This window comes from Haemorhous mexicanus, chromosome 11 (assembly GCF_027477595.1).
Source record: "Haemorhous mexicanus isolate bHaeMex1 chromosome 11, bHaeMex1.pri, whole genome shotgun sequence".
NCBI lineage: Eukaryota > Metazoa > Chordata > Aves > Passeriformes > Fringillidae > Haemorhous > Haemorhous mexicanus.
Genome location: NC_082351.1, coordinates 9,948,315 through 9,963,241, shown reverse-complemented (window position 1 = coordinate 9,963,241; position 14,927 = coordinate 9,948,315). Strand labels below are relative to the sequence as shown.

The 14,927-nt window shown below is 61.2% G+C and overlaps 1 protein-coding gene across 2 annotated transcripts; it reads left to right on the top strand.

Moving 5' to 3' along the window:
• The first annotated feature begins 1,192 nt into the window (after positions 1 to 1,192).
• On the top strand, positions 1,193 to 13,057 carry SEMA3G (semaphorin 3G). Of its 2 annotated transcripts, XM_059856335.1 has the most exons (17): positions 1,193 to 1,326; positions 4,670 to 4,830; positions 5,872 to 5,934; positions 7,435 to 7,554; positions 8,161 to 8,251; positions 8,337 to 8,453; positions 8,705 to 8,847; positions 8,927 to 9,041; positions 9,124 to 9,193; positions 9,369 to 9,513; positions 9,772 to 10,003; positions 10,117 to 10,208; positions 10,455 to 10,496; positions 10,669 to 10,894; positions 11,186 to 11,325; positions 11,417 to 11,919; positions 12,099 to 13,057. In XM_059856335.1, exons 1-16 carry the CDS (start codon positions 1,239 to 1,241, stop codon positions 11,879 to 11,881), a joined length of 2,310 nt encoding a protein of 769 aa, XP_059712318.1. In that variant the 5' UTR covers positions 1,193 to 1,238; the 3' UTR covers positions 11,882 to 11,919; positions 12,099 to 13,057. The 2 variants fall into 2 exon arrangements, with proteins under 2 accessions (XP_059712318.1, XP_059712317.1); XM_059856334.1 differs by having other exon boundaries at positions 11,417 to 13,057.
• The last annotated feature ends 1,870 nt before the right edge of the window (positions 13,058 to 14,927 follow it).

Genomic DNA, 14,927 nt, shown 5'->3' with positions numbered 1-14,927 from the left:
CCTCTGCTCCCGATCAGCCTCGGGGGACAGGCGCTGGGGCCCATCCTGCTCCCTCCCTCCTGAGCTTCTGCCGCTTCCACAGACCCTCTGGTCAGGGCAGGCAGCGTGCGGGTCTGGGCAGGCACCTCTGCTCACCTGCCAGAGCTGCCATCGGCTGCAGCTCCTCCTCCCTGCTCATTCCCAGCCCTGTGTGGCTCCCAGCGCCCCAGGGTGTGGGATCTGTCCCAGCAGTGCAGCTTCCTGGGGAAACCAAGGGCCTGCCGAGCGAATTGGGGTGGTTTTACCCTGCTTGGGAGACCGACAGAGCTGCTTCATTACAAAAGGTGGGGGTGAGCCAGGGGTCCCCAGCCTCCTGATCTCCGTTTTCATTAAGAAAGCTGCTGGAACCCTTGGGGGGCTGGGGATAATGAGGGCTCCCCATGCCGGGCTGGGAGAAGAGATGAGGCTGGTAGTGGTGAAGCACTGAGGGAGAAGCCACCAGCTCCTCTGCTCCTTCCCCTCCCTCCATCCAGTGCAGGGGAAGTCCAACATTTTTGGGTGTAGGACACGCTGTGTGATGAGGCTCCCAGGGGAAGCCAGCGTGGATTCTCTGAGGTGTCATACAACCACACCAGTGACCCAGCATCCCTGGGGGAGGATGGCATGGGAGTGGGGTGGGTACCGTGGGGTCTTTGCTGGCCAGGATCCTTGCCCAGGGTATTGGAACCTTTGCTTTCCCCTGCCCTGTCGTTGTGCCAGGGCTACCTGTGGCACCCTATGCCCCCCCTCGGCCCTACTCAGTCCCCTTCCCCAGCTGCCCTGCTGTCCCCAGCTTGCCTGGCACTGAGATGGGACCAGCCGTGTGTTTGCTGATGCTGGGAGATCACAGCACGCCGAGCATCCTTCCCGGGGGGCAGGTCTGTATGCCCTCTCCTACTCCTCCAGCAGTGCAGGCTGGGGGACCAGAGCTTCCCTGCCTTGCTCCCCATCCTCAGCGATGAGCCCGAGGTGCTGGCAGGGTCACTTCTGGGGAAGGGGACTGCAGTAAGGTCTAAAGCGTTGCTGGCAGGAGACACTTCGGGGTGTGCAGAGCTGTCAGGATCCCCCCGGGAGATGGGGCCGTCCCCCCGCGCATCCCCGCCGCCCGGGGATGGGGTTTGGCGGGGCCGGGCCGGGGCGGGCCGGGGCGGGCCGGGGGCGGTCGGATGTCGGCCCCATAAAAGCTCGGTGCCACCGAGGGCCGAGGGCGCGGCGTCGGGATGCGGGCAGCGGTGGCGGTGTCGCTGTCGCTGTGCTGGCTCTGGGCAGCGGGGCACAGCCTGCCCCGGCTGCGCCTGTCCTACCGCGGTGAGCCGGGCCGGGGGCACCTGCTGCGGGCCGGGGAAGGGGGGCTGTCCAGGGAGGGGTGTCCTCAGGGTGCCCCCTTCTGGGACCGTGTGGGGAGCTGGGGAGCCTCGGCTGCGGGCGCTGCACCCAAGTGCGGGGTTTTGGTGCGGTTGGTGGGAAAATTGTGCTGGGGGCTCGAGCCGGGCTGGGGTTTCGTGGGTGGCTGCTCTGCACCCTCCGCTCCCCACGCGGGACGTAGGGGCCCCCCGAGGAGGAGGAGGAGGAGGAGAGGAGCGGGGTGACGGGGACAGGGGACAGGGGATGTGCCGCCGGGCTCCGCGCCAGGCCCGCCGCTGCCCACGGGGGATCGTCTCCCACGCGGCGTGCAGGGAAACTGAGGCACGGCGGCGTTCTGGCCCCGGCAGGCTTTGGCTCGTGTGCCGGGTGGGTGCTGCGGTGCGCGGGTGGTCCCCCGGCGGGGTGGGTGCTCAGCATCCTGCCCCCGGCTGCGTGGGGGGGTCCCGGTGCACCCTCCGAGCCCCGTCGCGCTGGGGTGCGGGTGCCGGGGTGCCGGGGCCCCTCGGGGGTGCGGGGGCAGTGCTCGGTTTTAATTAAAACTCTCCTTGTGATCCTGCTCTGGCTCGCCGCATCCCCCGCTCTGCCAGCCTAATCCATCGGCTGCTCCAGCCAAACCTGACAGAGCCTGGGGCGCCCCAATCTCCTCCCGGCCTCAAAGCAATGAACCTGCTGTAAAAAATTCAGCATAAAATAAATTGCATAATGTATATCTTCCCCCTTCCTTCCCAGAAGGGGGAAAGATCTGGACAGCTAGCACTTCCAGAGCCTCGGGAGCTGCAGTGCCAGGGAAAGTTGCTCCTCTGCTGCCTGGGTTTGGGGTTCCCGGGTTTTTTGCATCCCTTGATCTGTCCTGGGGCACAGCAGGTGACCGCAGGGCTGCCTCCCTGTTGAACGGGAAACTGAGGCACAAGTGCCGCCCATCCCCTCATCCTGGGAGCCCAGCATGGCTCATGGCTCTGCCCTGTGATGCAACCTGGTGTCCTCAGGTTGGCCTTGGCAGCAGGGTGAGGAGATCTGGGGTCTCAGCAGGGGTGAATCGTGGGGCTCAGTGTCTGGCTCAGTGTCTGATCCACTCCAGCACAAAGTCCAGCCGTGCAGGGCCGTTTCCCAGGTGCGAGGAGCTGCCCAGGGCGGGGTGGAAGCTCCTCAGCCTCCCACGGAGAGTGAGCCACCTTTGGAAGCTTCTTTTTCTTTTTTTCTTTCCTTAAGCTGATTATTCCATTCGTTTTCCAAATTGGAAACAGCAACTGAAATTTCCCATGAAACAAATTCTGCCACCGCCTTCTCCCCGGGGGAAGAAAAAAAAAAGAAAATTTCAATTAAAGACATTAGAGTCTCTGAAATTAAAACCGTGGTGAGCTGAAACTGTTTGTGCAGAGCTCCTCGACCGGGGCTCTGTGTGGCTGCTGGCTCTGGCTGTGAGGGACTTTGCGGGGTGACAGGGACAGGCTTTGTGCTGTGGGTGCAGTAGTGGCCGTGTACCCAGCTCTCCCTCACACTTCCAGCCACACTTTTCCTTTTGTTTCAACTTCCAGCAGTGGCTCATGTGAGAGGGAAAGAGCATTTTGCTATTGTGAGGATCAGAAACATTGATTGCCCTGTGCTCTTTGCTGTCCCTCCCGAGGGACCCCCACCCTGGGGTGAAGGTGTCCAGGGATGGATGAGGCACGGCAAAGGGCTGTTCCCTGGGGACTTGGAGGGGAAGGTGCCCTGAGCCAGTGTAACCCGAGGCGCAGGAGGAATCCACCAGGTCTGGGGGAGAAGGGGAAGCCTTGCCTGAAACAATAAAAGGAGCCTGCCGACTTTGCCAGTGTTGTTTTGAGCTGGGAAAATGTTATTGCTGGGCAAGAATAGAAGGAGACGACAGCGTTTTCCTGGGCTGGACCCAGCAATATGGGAGGACATGATGCTGGAAGGACACAGGGAGGAGGGTGCCAGACTGGGTGGAGGGACCACCACTGCCTGCAGCCAGTTCTGCTTGCAAGCACAGGGCTCTTTCCGATGAGGATGGAGCCACTGGGGCTGTATCCCCCGTGCCACTGGCATCACCAGTTGGGGCACTGGGACTGCCCTTGAGCAGGGATAGGGTGTGTGGTGGGGTGAAGGAGTCTGTTGTCCCCTGCTGGGGACGGACCTTGTCTCCCTTGCAGGGCCTAGAAGAGGCATTTCCCACCAAAATGGGAATTATGTTGCTGGCCACCTCCTTGCTGGAAGTGACAAATGTCCCCCCAGCAAGAGCAGGACTTGGTAGCCCAGTGTCCTGACCTGTGGTGACTGGGTTTGTCCCAGCACCAGCTTCCCTCTTCTGGGGACATGTGTGGGAGATGCTCGGGCTGGGTTTTTCCCTGGGGTCAGCTGCAGTGGCTGGCAGTCTTCCGGGCTGGAGGGTGTTTGGGGACAGAGCTGTGCTCATCAATGGTGCTTTGTCCTCCCCTTCTCTGTCTGGCAGGCACAATGGCCTGGCCTGGGGTCGGGATGGGTTCTCAGAGCCCTGTGAAGCTGAGCCATTCCCTCTGGCAGCTGTGGCAGCTCTGTGGGCACCACTGTGCTGGCTCGATGACCCTGAAAGTAATTTCCTACTGGAAACCAATCGAGCCACTGCCCTCATGTCATCGTAACTGTGAGGCATTGCATGAGATTCAGGCTTGGACTTGCTCTGGGGGCTTTGACTGTCAGATCCTGTTGTTTGGGATGTGATGTCCATCCCAGGGATGCAGCCTGTCCATCCCTGGGATACCCCCATGCTGGTGCCTCTCCCCAAGTACCTTGTGTGTGCCATGGAGGAAGCCATCCTGTTGGTGAGTTCTGGTGGCCCTGGCAGCAGTGGGCTTTGTGTGGCAGTTTCCCCATGGCACTGGCTGGGTGCCTGCTATTGTGTCCTTGGCTGGCACCCAGCAGGGACAGGACCTGCTTTCCACCCACCCCGTGTCCGGTCTCGCCACCATCCCAGCCTGGGGCTGATGGCACTGCCCCACTTGCTGTGGCACGGCCACAGTGGGAGTGGTTCAGCCAAACCATTCTGGGGCTGGGAACCTTTCCTGGGACCCTGCTGCTGATTGTTGGCTGTGCAGCTTTGTCCTTGGCTGGCAGGGAGAACAGCACTCCAGCCAGGTTGAGGCTGGGATGTCCATGCCTCCAGGAAGGGATGGAGACATGCTGCAGTCTGGAGTGGCTGTGAGCAGCTCTGCTGACTCCAGGACAGCTCCATGATACTCAGAAGCAGCAGCTCAGAGGAACCCTTGGGGCTGGGTTGGCTTCTGCTGATGCTTTCATCTCTTCCTGGCAGAGCTTTTAGGCTCCAACCGCTCCGTCCTCTTCTTTGGCCACCGCGGCTCCCTGGGCTTCCGCTCCCTCTACCTGGATGAGTACCGTGACCGGCTCTTCCTCGGGGGCAAGGATGTGCTCTACTCCCTGCTCCTGGACGGGGCCAGTGCAGATGCCAAAGAGGTGAGCTGGGTGCTGCTGAGCATCTGGGATGTTTGTCCCCACCCTGGCCCCCTGTGGACCTGTCAGTGTCCAACTGAGCCAGGCAAAGTCACTCTGCAACAAGGCCTGCCCTGGGGATGACCTCATCTCAAGTGCCTCGAAATTATTCTGTAAACTTGTAGTGCCTGGCAAGGGCAGGCTGGCTGTGGTGGCTGGAGGGAAATTAGCTGGCAAATAGTCATGATCATCAGCCTAGAAGACTGGTGGTGCAGCTCACCAGTGAGCTGGGCACTGAGCATTGTTTTGGACCCCACTGCTCTGAAAAACTGCCATTGGGAGATCGAGGGATGCCCATCCCCATCTGGGCATTCCCTTCACAGGCCAAATATCCAGCTGAAAGCCTGCACAGACAAGCAGTTAAAGGGATCCATCACTGCAAGAAGTTGTGCCAGGGTTCACCTGGCAGTGCTCCCAAATCTCTCCTGGTTCCTTGGTGGGAGAGGTGATGGACCAGAATGATGGTGCTGGCTCCCCTCCTATTTCACCCTCTCCGCTTTGACTTTTTGTTTTCAAACACGGCTCTGGGCTGTTTCTAGCTGAGGAGAGAGGAGGAGGAAATGAAGTGCCCCTCAGCGAGCTGGGTCACTTCAGTGGGGTCAAGGGCTTGTGTACCCAAGCTGCCCTTGGTCCAAGAGCTGCTAAAGGCTGTGGGGGACATGGACTCCATCACTCCTGCTGTCCCCTGGGCACCCTTTCCCCAGGCCATCCACAAGCCCACCCCCTTCCAGGCCAGCTCCAGCCATTCCCAGCATGACCACCCAAATCCAGCCCAGCTGTGGGCTGTGACTGCCAGGATGCATCTGTCCAGGAGGAAGGGTGCTGCTCGGGGTTGTAGGGTGGGAGTCCCGGGCTGGGTGGGCTCCAGGGAGCTGTGGTCTCTCTCTCTACCTCTCTCTGTCCCTCTCTCTATCTGCTTGCCATTGGCAGCCTGGGGATGTGGATTTGCAAGGCTGGGTGCCTGCTGTTCCCCCTCCCTGCTCCAACAGACCCTTTGTGTTCCAGATCTATTGGCCACCCCACCCTAGGCAGACGGAGGAGTGTTTTCAGAAGGGGAAGGACCCAGGGGTGAGTCTCTCCCCATGTGTGCTCTGCTGTGAGCTGGGGGGTGCCAGATGGGTCCCCTTGTGACAGATGGCTCCCCCATGTTGGACCTGTGCCATGTCACCTGGGGCTCAGGGGCCAGTTAAACCTCGTGCAAGAGGGAAACTGAGGCAGGGAATCTGTGGCCAGTCCTGGCCACTCAATAGGCTTGCTCCAGGCTCTGGAAATCCTTAGTTGCTGTGCTCAGCCCTATGGCCACAGAGTGGAGGCCAGTGTGTCCCAGTGTGGCTGCAGCAGGCAGGGATAGCTGGGCTCTGGGACAGGAGCTTGGAGGGACCCAAACCCCTATGCTGTGCTCCAGACCCCAGCAACACTGCCTGGCCCATCCTGGCTGTCCCCGATGGTGGGAAATCTGTAACTCTCCCAGGTTTGGTGACCTTGTTCCCTAAACCTTACCCCTCTTTGCATCCCCCTGCCCCGATATGAAACAGGGCTGTGGCGGGGAGAAAGTCCCCAAGGCTCCCCTGGCCCAGACAGATTGCTCCCAGGAGTCCCTGTTCTGCTCTCTGTGTTTATTTTACCAGCTCTCACCGACAGATCCAAGCCAGGGCAGGCTCAACTTCTTATTATTCTTGAACATACATTTTTTTTCCCTTGCTATTTTAGAGGCTCTTTGCGAAGGGAAAATAAACAGCAGGAGGCTGGGAGCCCCCGGGGCGGCTGGGCAGTGGTGTTCCCAGCAGAGGAGGGGCCTCGCATCCTGCTGTGGAGGGGACAATGGAGGGCAGGCAGGGCTGGTGCTGGCCAGGGGGTGCTGCCAAGCTAATGGTGGAGAAGGATGGGAGCCCTTTTCCAGTGGGAACTGCCAGGAGAAAATGCACAAAGTCAGAGGTGGCAGGTCTCCAGCCCTGGGAATGTCATTGCTGCCGTCCCTCAGAGAAGGGGACAATTCCAGACGGCAGCGACCAGGGCTGTTCTGGAGGCAGCCCAGGATGCCTGTGGGTCTCTGTCTGTGTCTCCACTGTTTCCTCCTTTTGTTTCATCCCTGGCGTAAGTAGGAACATGACGGGGAAGGATGTCCCTGCATCTGGTCACGTCCTGGGCGCCAGGGGTTTGGGGCAGGGTTTGCAGCTTGCAGGGCAGGTGACATTACTCCCCTGGCCAGCGTGGACTGTGCCACAGGGTGAGTGCACAGGTGCCTGTGGGCAGGAGATGCCCAGGTGGCAGCTGGATCCTGTGTAGTTCCCCTGGGATGCTCTGGGCAGCAGGAGGACCAGTAAAAAGCCCTGTTGTTTTGCAGTGGGCTGGGGCCCACCCAGATGAAGTCCATACAAGCCCTGTCAGTGGGCACAAGCTGCCACCCCAGATCCCTGGCACCAGGCTGGAGGCAGGGAACCTGGGTGGAGCCCAGGGAGCCAGGGCTGGGGCTCACCCACTGTGGCAGGGCCCCAGGCAGAGGCAGGGAGCTGGGGTGGGCAAAACACCAATACCCAGTAACCTTTCCTCTCCCTGCTGTCCCCTCAGACTGACTGTGCCAACTATGTCCGTGTGCTGCATCCCTACAACCGGACACACCTGCTGGCCTGCGGGACAGGCGCCTTCCACCCCATGTGCACCTTCGTCTACGTGGGGCACCGTGGTGAGGTAGGGCAGCATCCCCAGCAGGGCAGCCCTGGAATGTAGGTACCTAGTGCCTGCCTCTCTCCTGAGAGGCCTTGGGGCTCCACGGGGATGCTGAATGTGCAGTTTGCTCTAACCTAAATACTGGTGGGGGAAGAGTGTCAGAAACCAGCTCCCTGTTGTCCCTTTGTCCTTCTGCTACTCCCTGTCCAGCTTTCCCACATCTCTGGCCTGGGATCCCCTTTTATAGATGTGTCCCCAGAGGCTGGTGTCCTGGCTGGGGCTGAGGTGGGGATGCCATTTTCTCCTCTCCAGCTCACTGCTCATAAATCAGGTTGGCTGGGGTGGAATGCAGGATACCCCTCAGAGCCCTCCCCACAGCCTGGCCCTGTCTGGGCAGCAGGAGCCCTGTCTGTGCCATGATGACTCTGACCAGGCAGACAGGCAAGCAACCAGGCTGGTGGGTCCCCTTCAGCTGCTGTGCACCCTCATGGGATCAGTCTTGCCTCAAAAAGTGTGGATGCTGCTTCCAGATGGTCCTTTGGGTGCACTGAGTGAGGTGCAGGTTGGGCAGGGAGCAGAGCTGGCCACTGCATGGCCCAGGGCTCACCTGCCTGCTCCTCTCCCCAGCACACCTTCAGCCTGGACCCTGCCAGCGTGGAGAGCGGCCGGGGCAGGTGCCCGCACGAGCCCAGCCGCGCTTTCGCCAGCACTGTCATCGGTGGGTTGTCTTCCTCAGGATGTGGGAACCTCTGGGGGGTGTCCCAGGGACGGTCCCCGTGGCAGCCAGCTGGGTGTGTTTGCAGGTGGGGAGCTGTACGCCGGTCTCACAGCAGATTTCCTGGGGCGCGATCCCGGTGTTTTCCGCAGCATGGGGACCCGCTCCGCCCTGCGCACAGAGGTGGACCAGCGCTTACTGCACGGTAACAGCTTCCCTCTGCCCCTCCATCTCCCCCAGCAGGGCTAATGCCAGGGACCATGAACCTTATGGTGGCCAGAGCATCTGTGGCCATGGTGCAGCATCCCCCATGCCAGCTAAGAGCAGGGACAGGCACCAGGGCAGCAAGGTCTGGGGGTGGTGCTGGCTGGCACCAAGCCCCAGCATGGACTGGGGCTCTGGAGGTGGTGGCCGTGCCCTCTCTCCCCACCTGACATGAGCGGCTCTTGCTTGCAGATCCCAAATTTGTGGCAGCCCACTTGATCCCAGACAACGATGACAGGGACAATGACAAAGCCTACTTCTTCTTTACGGAGAAGGTGGTGGAGGCAGACAGCAAGGAGCACGCCATTGTCAGCCGTGTGGGGCGTGTCTGCGTGGTAAGATGCTGGTGGGGACCGTGGGGGACAGGGATGTACCAAGTCACAGCAGTGGCCCTGATACTCCCTGTCCCTGCAGAATGATGCTGGTGGCCAGAGGGTGCTGGTCAACAAGTGGAGTACCTTCAACAAGGCCCGGTTGGTGTGCTCAGTCCCCGGCCCTGGTGGCATCGACACCTACTTTGATGAGCTGGGTAAGGAGTGCATGGAGCTGTATCTCACTGGGGCTAGTCACTTAGTTGGATTTCAGGAAAAAGCCCATGCTTTCATTTCTAGAGGATGTCTTCTTGCTGAGGACGAAGGATGGGAAGAGCCCAGAGATCTATGCCCTTTTCAGCACTGTCAGGTGGGTGGTCCAGCTCCAGCCTCTGGGGACATCCAGCTGCAGCTGCCCATGACCTGCCCTGTCACTGTCACCAAGGGTTGCTGACTGCTCCCCATGTCTTTTAGGGATGTGGGTGCCCCCGCTGCCAGCAGTGACAAGCATGGCTCTGCTCAACCCACTCTCTGTCCCCTTGCAGCCACGTTTTCCGGGGCTCTGCTGTCTGTGTGTACCGCATGGCTGACATCCGGGAGGTCTTCAACGGGCCCTTTGCCCACCGGGAGAGCCCCCATCACCAGTGGGGTGCCTACGAGGGCAGGGTGCCCTACCCACGGCCGGGCGTGGTGAGTGACTCCCTGGAGCTCCAGGTCCCTCCCCTCCTCCAGCTGCTTTTCTGGGGTGGTGATGGAGCCATGCCCATCTTCTCACCTGCTGGAGAGGTCAGCTGGTGCTTTGCCAAGGTCTGGCAAAGGGGTGGAAGAGATGGATGCCAAACTGGAAGGCAGAGAGGAACCCAAGACATCTCTGAGGGGCGATAGAGGGGGAAGGAGTGATGGGTGCTGGGGTGGCTGGGCTGAGCTGGTCCCCTCTTGTCCCTGCAGTGTCCCAGCAAGACCACCAACCAGCCCCGGCGGCAGTACGGCACCACCAAGGACTTCCCCGACGAGGTGCTGCACTTTGCCCGCACCCACCCCCTCATGCACCAGCCCGTGCTCCCCCGGCACCGCCGGCCCCTCCTGGTGAAGACCGACCTGCCCCACCGGCTGCGCCAGCTCGTGGTGGACAGGGTGGAGGCCGAGGACGGGCAGCACGACATCCTCTTCCTCGGCACAGGTGAGCAGGAGGAGCAGAGTGCAAGAAGGAGCCGCAGAGCTGGGGGTCCCAGTGGGCCCCCCCTGGGCTGTGAGATGCAGGGTGCTCACACCTCCATCCTCCTCGGCCCTCAGATGCTGGCTCGGTGCTGAAGGTGGTGGTCATGCAGAAGACAAGCTCAGCTGTGACTGAAGAAGTCATCCTGGAGGAGCTGCAGGTTTTTAAGGTGACATTTACTGCCCCACTTGGAAGGGAGGGGGCAGTGGGATGGGCTCATGTTGGGGACACATGGGGATGGAGGGTCAGGGCTGTCACTGCATTGTTGGTCACTGGAAGGTCTCAGGGCTGTGAGGGCAGAGGCTGGCTGGGGGTTACATTCCTGATGCTCTGCCAAGCCCTGGTGGCTCTAGATGAGCCAGGCTGTCTGTGGTGAGGATTATGCCAGCCTGACATCCACTCCCCTCCCCTACAGATGCCTGTGCCCATCACCCAGATGGAGATCTCTGTCAAGCGTGTGAGTACAGTACACAGGCTCAGTCACAGGGCTGGGGACCAGGCAGGTGTCCAGCTGTGGTCACCGGCCTCCTAAAGCCATGTCATATGTGCCCTGGGGTGTCCTGGCTGGGCCCCCAGGTGCCAAGCCCATGGGGGTTGCCAATGTCACCACCTTGGTGCTGTTCCCCCAGCAAACACTCTACGTGGGCTCCAGCCTAGGCGTGGCTCAGGTACGGCTGCACCAGTGTGAGTCTTATGGCACTGCTTGTGCCGAGTGCTGCCTGGCCAGGGATCCCTACTGTGCCTGGGATGGCACTGCCTGCACCCACTACCAGCCCCCCGGCAAGCGCCGCCAGCGCCGCCAGGATGCGCACCAGACCAACCCTGCACACCAGTGCCTGGACCAGAACCTGACCGGTGAGAGTCTGGGGGCCCAGGGCTGAGGGGCTCCTCCCAGTGCCCAAGGATGGCCTGACATGCACAGCCCTAGAACACAGAGGGGCTTGTGGCCATTCCACGTGGGCACCCTTATCTGCCCATCTCAGAGACCAGGGCATGCCCCAAGAGAAGGTGGGTGCTGCTGGGGCTGGGGCTGGCCACTGGGAGAGAAGGGGATGAAGCCACACAGTGGCCAAGGGGGGCTGGCACCTGGGCAGGTGGAAGCCTGGCTCTGCCCTCCCTGTGAGTCTGTGCCTGTCTTTTCCCTAGTGGATGATTTTGAGAGTGTTGAGGAGAAGGTGCTTTATGGGGCAGAGGACAACAGCACCTTCCTGGAGTGCGTGCCCCGCTCCCCGCAAGCCAGCGTGCAGTGGTTTGTCCAGAGGCCCCCTGACGAGCAGCGGGACGAGGTGAGGCTTCCCAGCACCCGCTCCCGTTGCGGGGACACGGGAGGGACACGGGGCCAGCCCCGGACCCTCCCAACCCCCTGGTGGCCCGCAGGTGAAGACGGACGAGCGGATCCTGCAGACAGAGCAGGGGCTGCTGTTCCGCAGGCTGCACCGGCACGATGCCGGCACCTACTTCTGCAAAACGCTGGAGCACGGCTTCACCCAGACCGTGGCCAAGACTGCCCTGCGGGTGATCCCTGGCGAGCAGCTGGCACACTCCTTCCCCCGGGGGCAAGGGGACGAGCTCCCACACCTGCTGTGCCCTGAGCCCCGGCTGGTGCCACAGGCTCCCAAGAGCTGGTTCAAGGACATCATGCACCTGGTCAGCTCCCAAAGCCCGCGGCGGGTGGAGGAGTACTGCGCCCGCCTCTGGTGCAGCAGCCGTCCTCACCACCGCAAGAACAAGCTGGCCCAGGCCAAGCTGGTCCTGGCTGGTGTGGACGTGGCCAAGAAGGGGCGGACAACCAAAGCCCACAGTGAGAGGAACCGTGTGCCCCGGCATGCACCAGCCACTTAGGGAGAGCAGGGGAACGGACGTGGAGCAGCCGTGGGCAGGTACCAGCTCCCTGTGCTGCTGCTGGGGCCTCTTGACCTGCTGGGTGGCTTGCAGTGCTGCCAGCCTGGTCCCCCTGCCCAGAGTGAATGGGCAGGTCCCTGTCACCCTCAGGGGCTGCAGGGTCACCTCACAAACAGGCAGTGAGGTGGGACACATTGGCTCCCCCTTGCTCCTGCAGGTGATGTAGCAGGTGGGGACCATAGTGCCTGGGTGGGCTGGGGCACAGTGGCATGGTGCCACCCAGGCCATGCTGTCACCCAGATGCTGCCTGGATCCCTCTGTGAGTATTGGGGCCATGTGTGGTGCTGTGGGGGACGGTTGATGGCTCCAGGCTCTTTCCACACCAGCACAGAGCCTGGGGAAGATGATGCCTGCTTGTATGGGGGAAAGCCAGCATCATCCCAAAAGCCTTTTTGTGCAGGAGGAGCTCTGTCACCTCTGTGCCTGGAGAGCTAGAACTGTGCTGTGCCACCCAGGGTATATCCTTAGGGACAGAGCTCCTTCCTACCTTCCCTTGGCACTGGGACACACTCAGCAGTGCCAGCTGTTCCTGGGTGCAGCTCCCCACTTCCCCTCTCTCCACCCCACAGCCACAGTTTTAGAGCTGGACAGGGCTGGAGAGAAAAGCAAACGGCTGCGGGCAGGTTAGACCTGTTCCTGGGTAAACACTGGGAGAGGCACTAATGCCACTGCTGTCATGGTGCTCAGGTGGGAGCAGGGACAGGCAGAAGGCAGCCCCAGCAGAGTTTGGGGGGCTGCACCACACCTGGCGTGGTTTCTGCTGGTTGGTGGCCCTGCAGGGCTGGGTGGGACATGGCTGGTTTGGGTGGGCTCCTGCTGCCTGGCGGAGCTAAACCAGCACCCAGGGCCACCCCCAAACACAGGGGTTGGGGGTAGGTGCATGGAGGGCACCTCCAGGCTACCAGCAAGGTGTTCCTTGCTTTCCTCAGCTGACATGAGCTCACTCACTCAGCCCGGGGAGATAAAGATCTGCCCCTTCCTGAGGCAGGGCAGCCCCACACAATGGTGTGAACTGTGGCCCCGCCAGGACGGGCATTGTTCAGAGCTGGAGGAACGGGAAAGAAAAATAATAATAATAATAATAATAATTAAAAGGCCCTAAATAGCTCACACAAAGCCAGGTTGTGATATCATCTCTCCTCCCTATGTGTGTTTGTGCTGCAGCAGCGGCTCCCCAGGCAGCACTGCCCCATCCCACGGAGACAGGCTGGGGGTCCTGGCCCTCTTCTCCTGCTCCCTGTCCCACCTCTCCTGCAACCTCCTGGGATGGGAGAGCTGAGGTGGGGCTGGCAGGCTGGGGCATTTTCTGCAGGGAGGGGAGTGGTGCGGGTGGCGCTGATTTATGGGGCCAGATGGGAGCCAAGCACGTGGATCTGGATAATTGCAGGCCTGGGGGGCACAGGTGAACAACAGCCAGCAAGCAGAGACAAGGAGGGACCGGGGTGAAAAGCCTGAAATGAGACAGGAGTGTGATTGCTCAGGGCCTGGATTACAGAGTTCTGCAGTGCCTGCATTGACCCGTGCACCCCTCTGCCCCGAGTGACCCCTGTGCCCCACGGAGCAGGGGCTGGGCTGCCCACGGTGGGGGAGCAGCAAGAGGGGCCCTGAGAGCTCTGCTGCCTTTGGGACCTGGCCCTGAGGTGAACTGTGACAGGCTGGAGGTGGCACCAGGGCCAGCAATGCTTCGAACTGAGCAGGAACAGAGACCAGGAGCAAACAGTTCCCTAAACAGTCCCCCCTTTTGGGGGTGCTTTGTCCCTGCTCCCAGTAAATCTCTGGGGTGGCTAAGCCTGGTGCTCCTGGGTGGATTTACCACTGAGGCTGGAGCAGGAGAGATTTTGTCAGGGCTGCATTCTGCAGGCTTCCAGCCTTGTGTCTGGTGATCAGCAGCCAGCTGAGGTTACCTGTGTGCCTAGGAACTTCCAGGGGCTGAGCAGCCGTGAACACACCCACATGTGTAAGAATCCGTGTGCAATACAACACACATGCAGCAGGGCTGGGAGGAGGCAGCACCCCGGGCAGGTCCAGCACCGCGGGCAGGTCCAGCCCCGTGCACCCCGGTTTGTGCAGGGGGAGCAGTCCCACCTGGGCTAGGCACTGTCCCAGGGTCAGGGTGGGGTGAGGGGATCCTTGGGGCCGGGCAGGCGTGGGAACGGCCCAAGAACAAAGCCACTCCTATTTTTATCCCGCTTCCCAAGGAAGTGCAGCGAGGGGCGTGCGCTCGCCCTGGCAGCCTGCCGGCCTCCCAGGCAGCCACGGTGGAGCTGCTGGCCCGGCCAGGGCTCACACCTCGGCACACCACAGAACCCGAGGGCTGGAAGAGACCCCTGAGACCAACCTGTGACCTGGCACCACCACTGTGTCACCAGACCATGGCACAGAGTGCCACAGCCAGCCTTGCCTTGAACAGCCCCTGGGACAGTGACCCCACATCTCCTTGAGCAGCCTGTTCCAAGGTCTGATCACCTGTGCTGTGAAGAAACTCTTCCTGATGTCCAGCATGAACCTGCCCCTGGTGCAGCTTAAGACTGTGTCCCTCTCATCCTGTCTTTAGCTGCCTGGGAGGAGAGGCTGGGCAGTGCAGCCCCTCATCAACAGGGCAGCCCGGGCTGCTGAGCCTGAGCCCCATCATCATCATCATCATCATCACCAGAGGGGCAGTGCAGCCCCTCATCAACAGGGCAGCCCAGGCTGCTGAGCCAGAGCCCCATCACCATCACCATCATCATCCCCAAACAACCCCACAGACAAACAAAACAACACCACAACCCCACCAGGCAGATGCCCCCACATTATCATTCTTGCTATTTCTTTCCACCCAGCATGCACCTTTCCAGAGCCCCTCTTAGGAGCACCGGGCACAGGCTCCACCCTGCAGCCCTGGAGGTTGCTGTTCTGCTGGAGGCCTGTCCCCCAGCAGTGCTGTGGGGTGTCACAGTGAGCAGAGGGTCCCTGAGGCACAGGGCAGAACAGAACAAGCATTGAG

What these genes read in the sequence shown, in the direction of transcription:
- SEMA3G (XM_059856335.1), top strand. Translation starts at nt 1,239, where the DNA reads ATGCGGGCAGCGGTGGCGGTGTCGCTGTCGCTGTGCTGGCTCTGGGCA. An exon ending in CACCTACTTTGATGAGCTGG is followed by an intron (nt 9,042 to 9,123) that starts GTAAGGAGTGCA and finishes TTTCATTTCTAG; the next exon opens with AGGATGTCTTCTTGCTGAGG. An exon ending in CCTACCCACGGCCGGGCGTG is followed by an intron (nt 9,514 to 9,771) that starts GTGAGTGACTCC and finishes TTGTCCCTGCAG; the next exon opens with TGTCCCAGCAAGACCACCAA.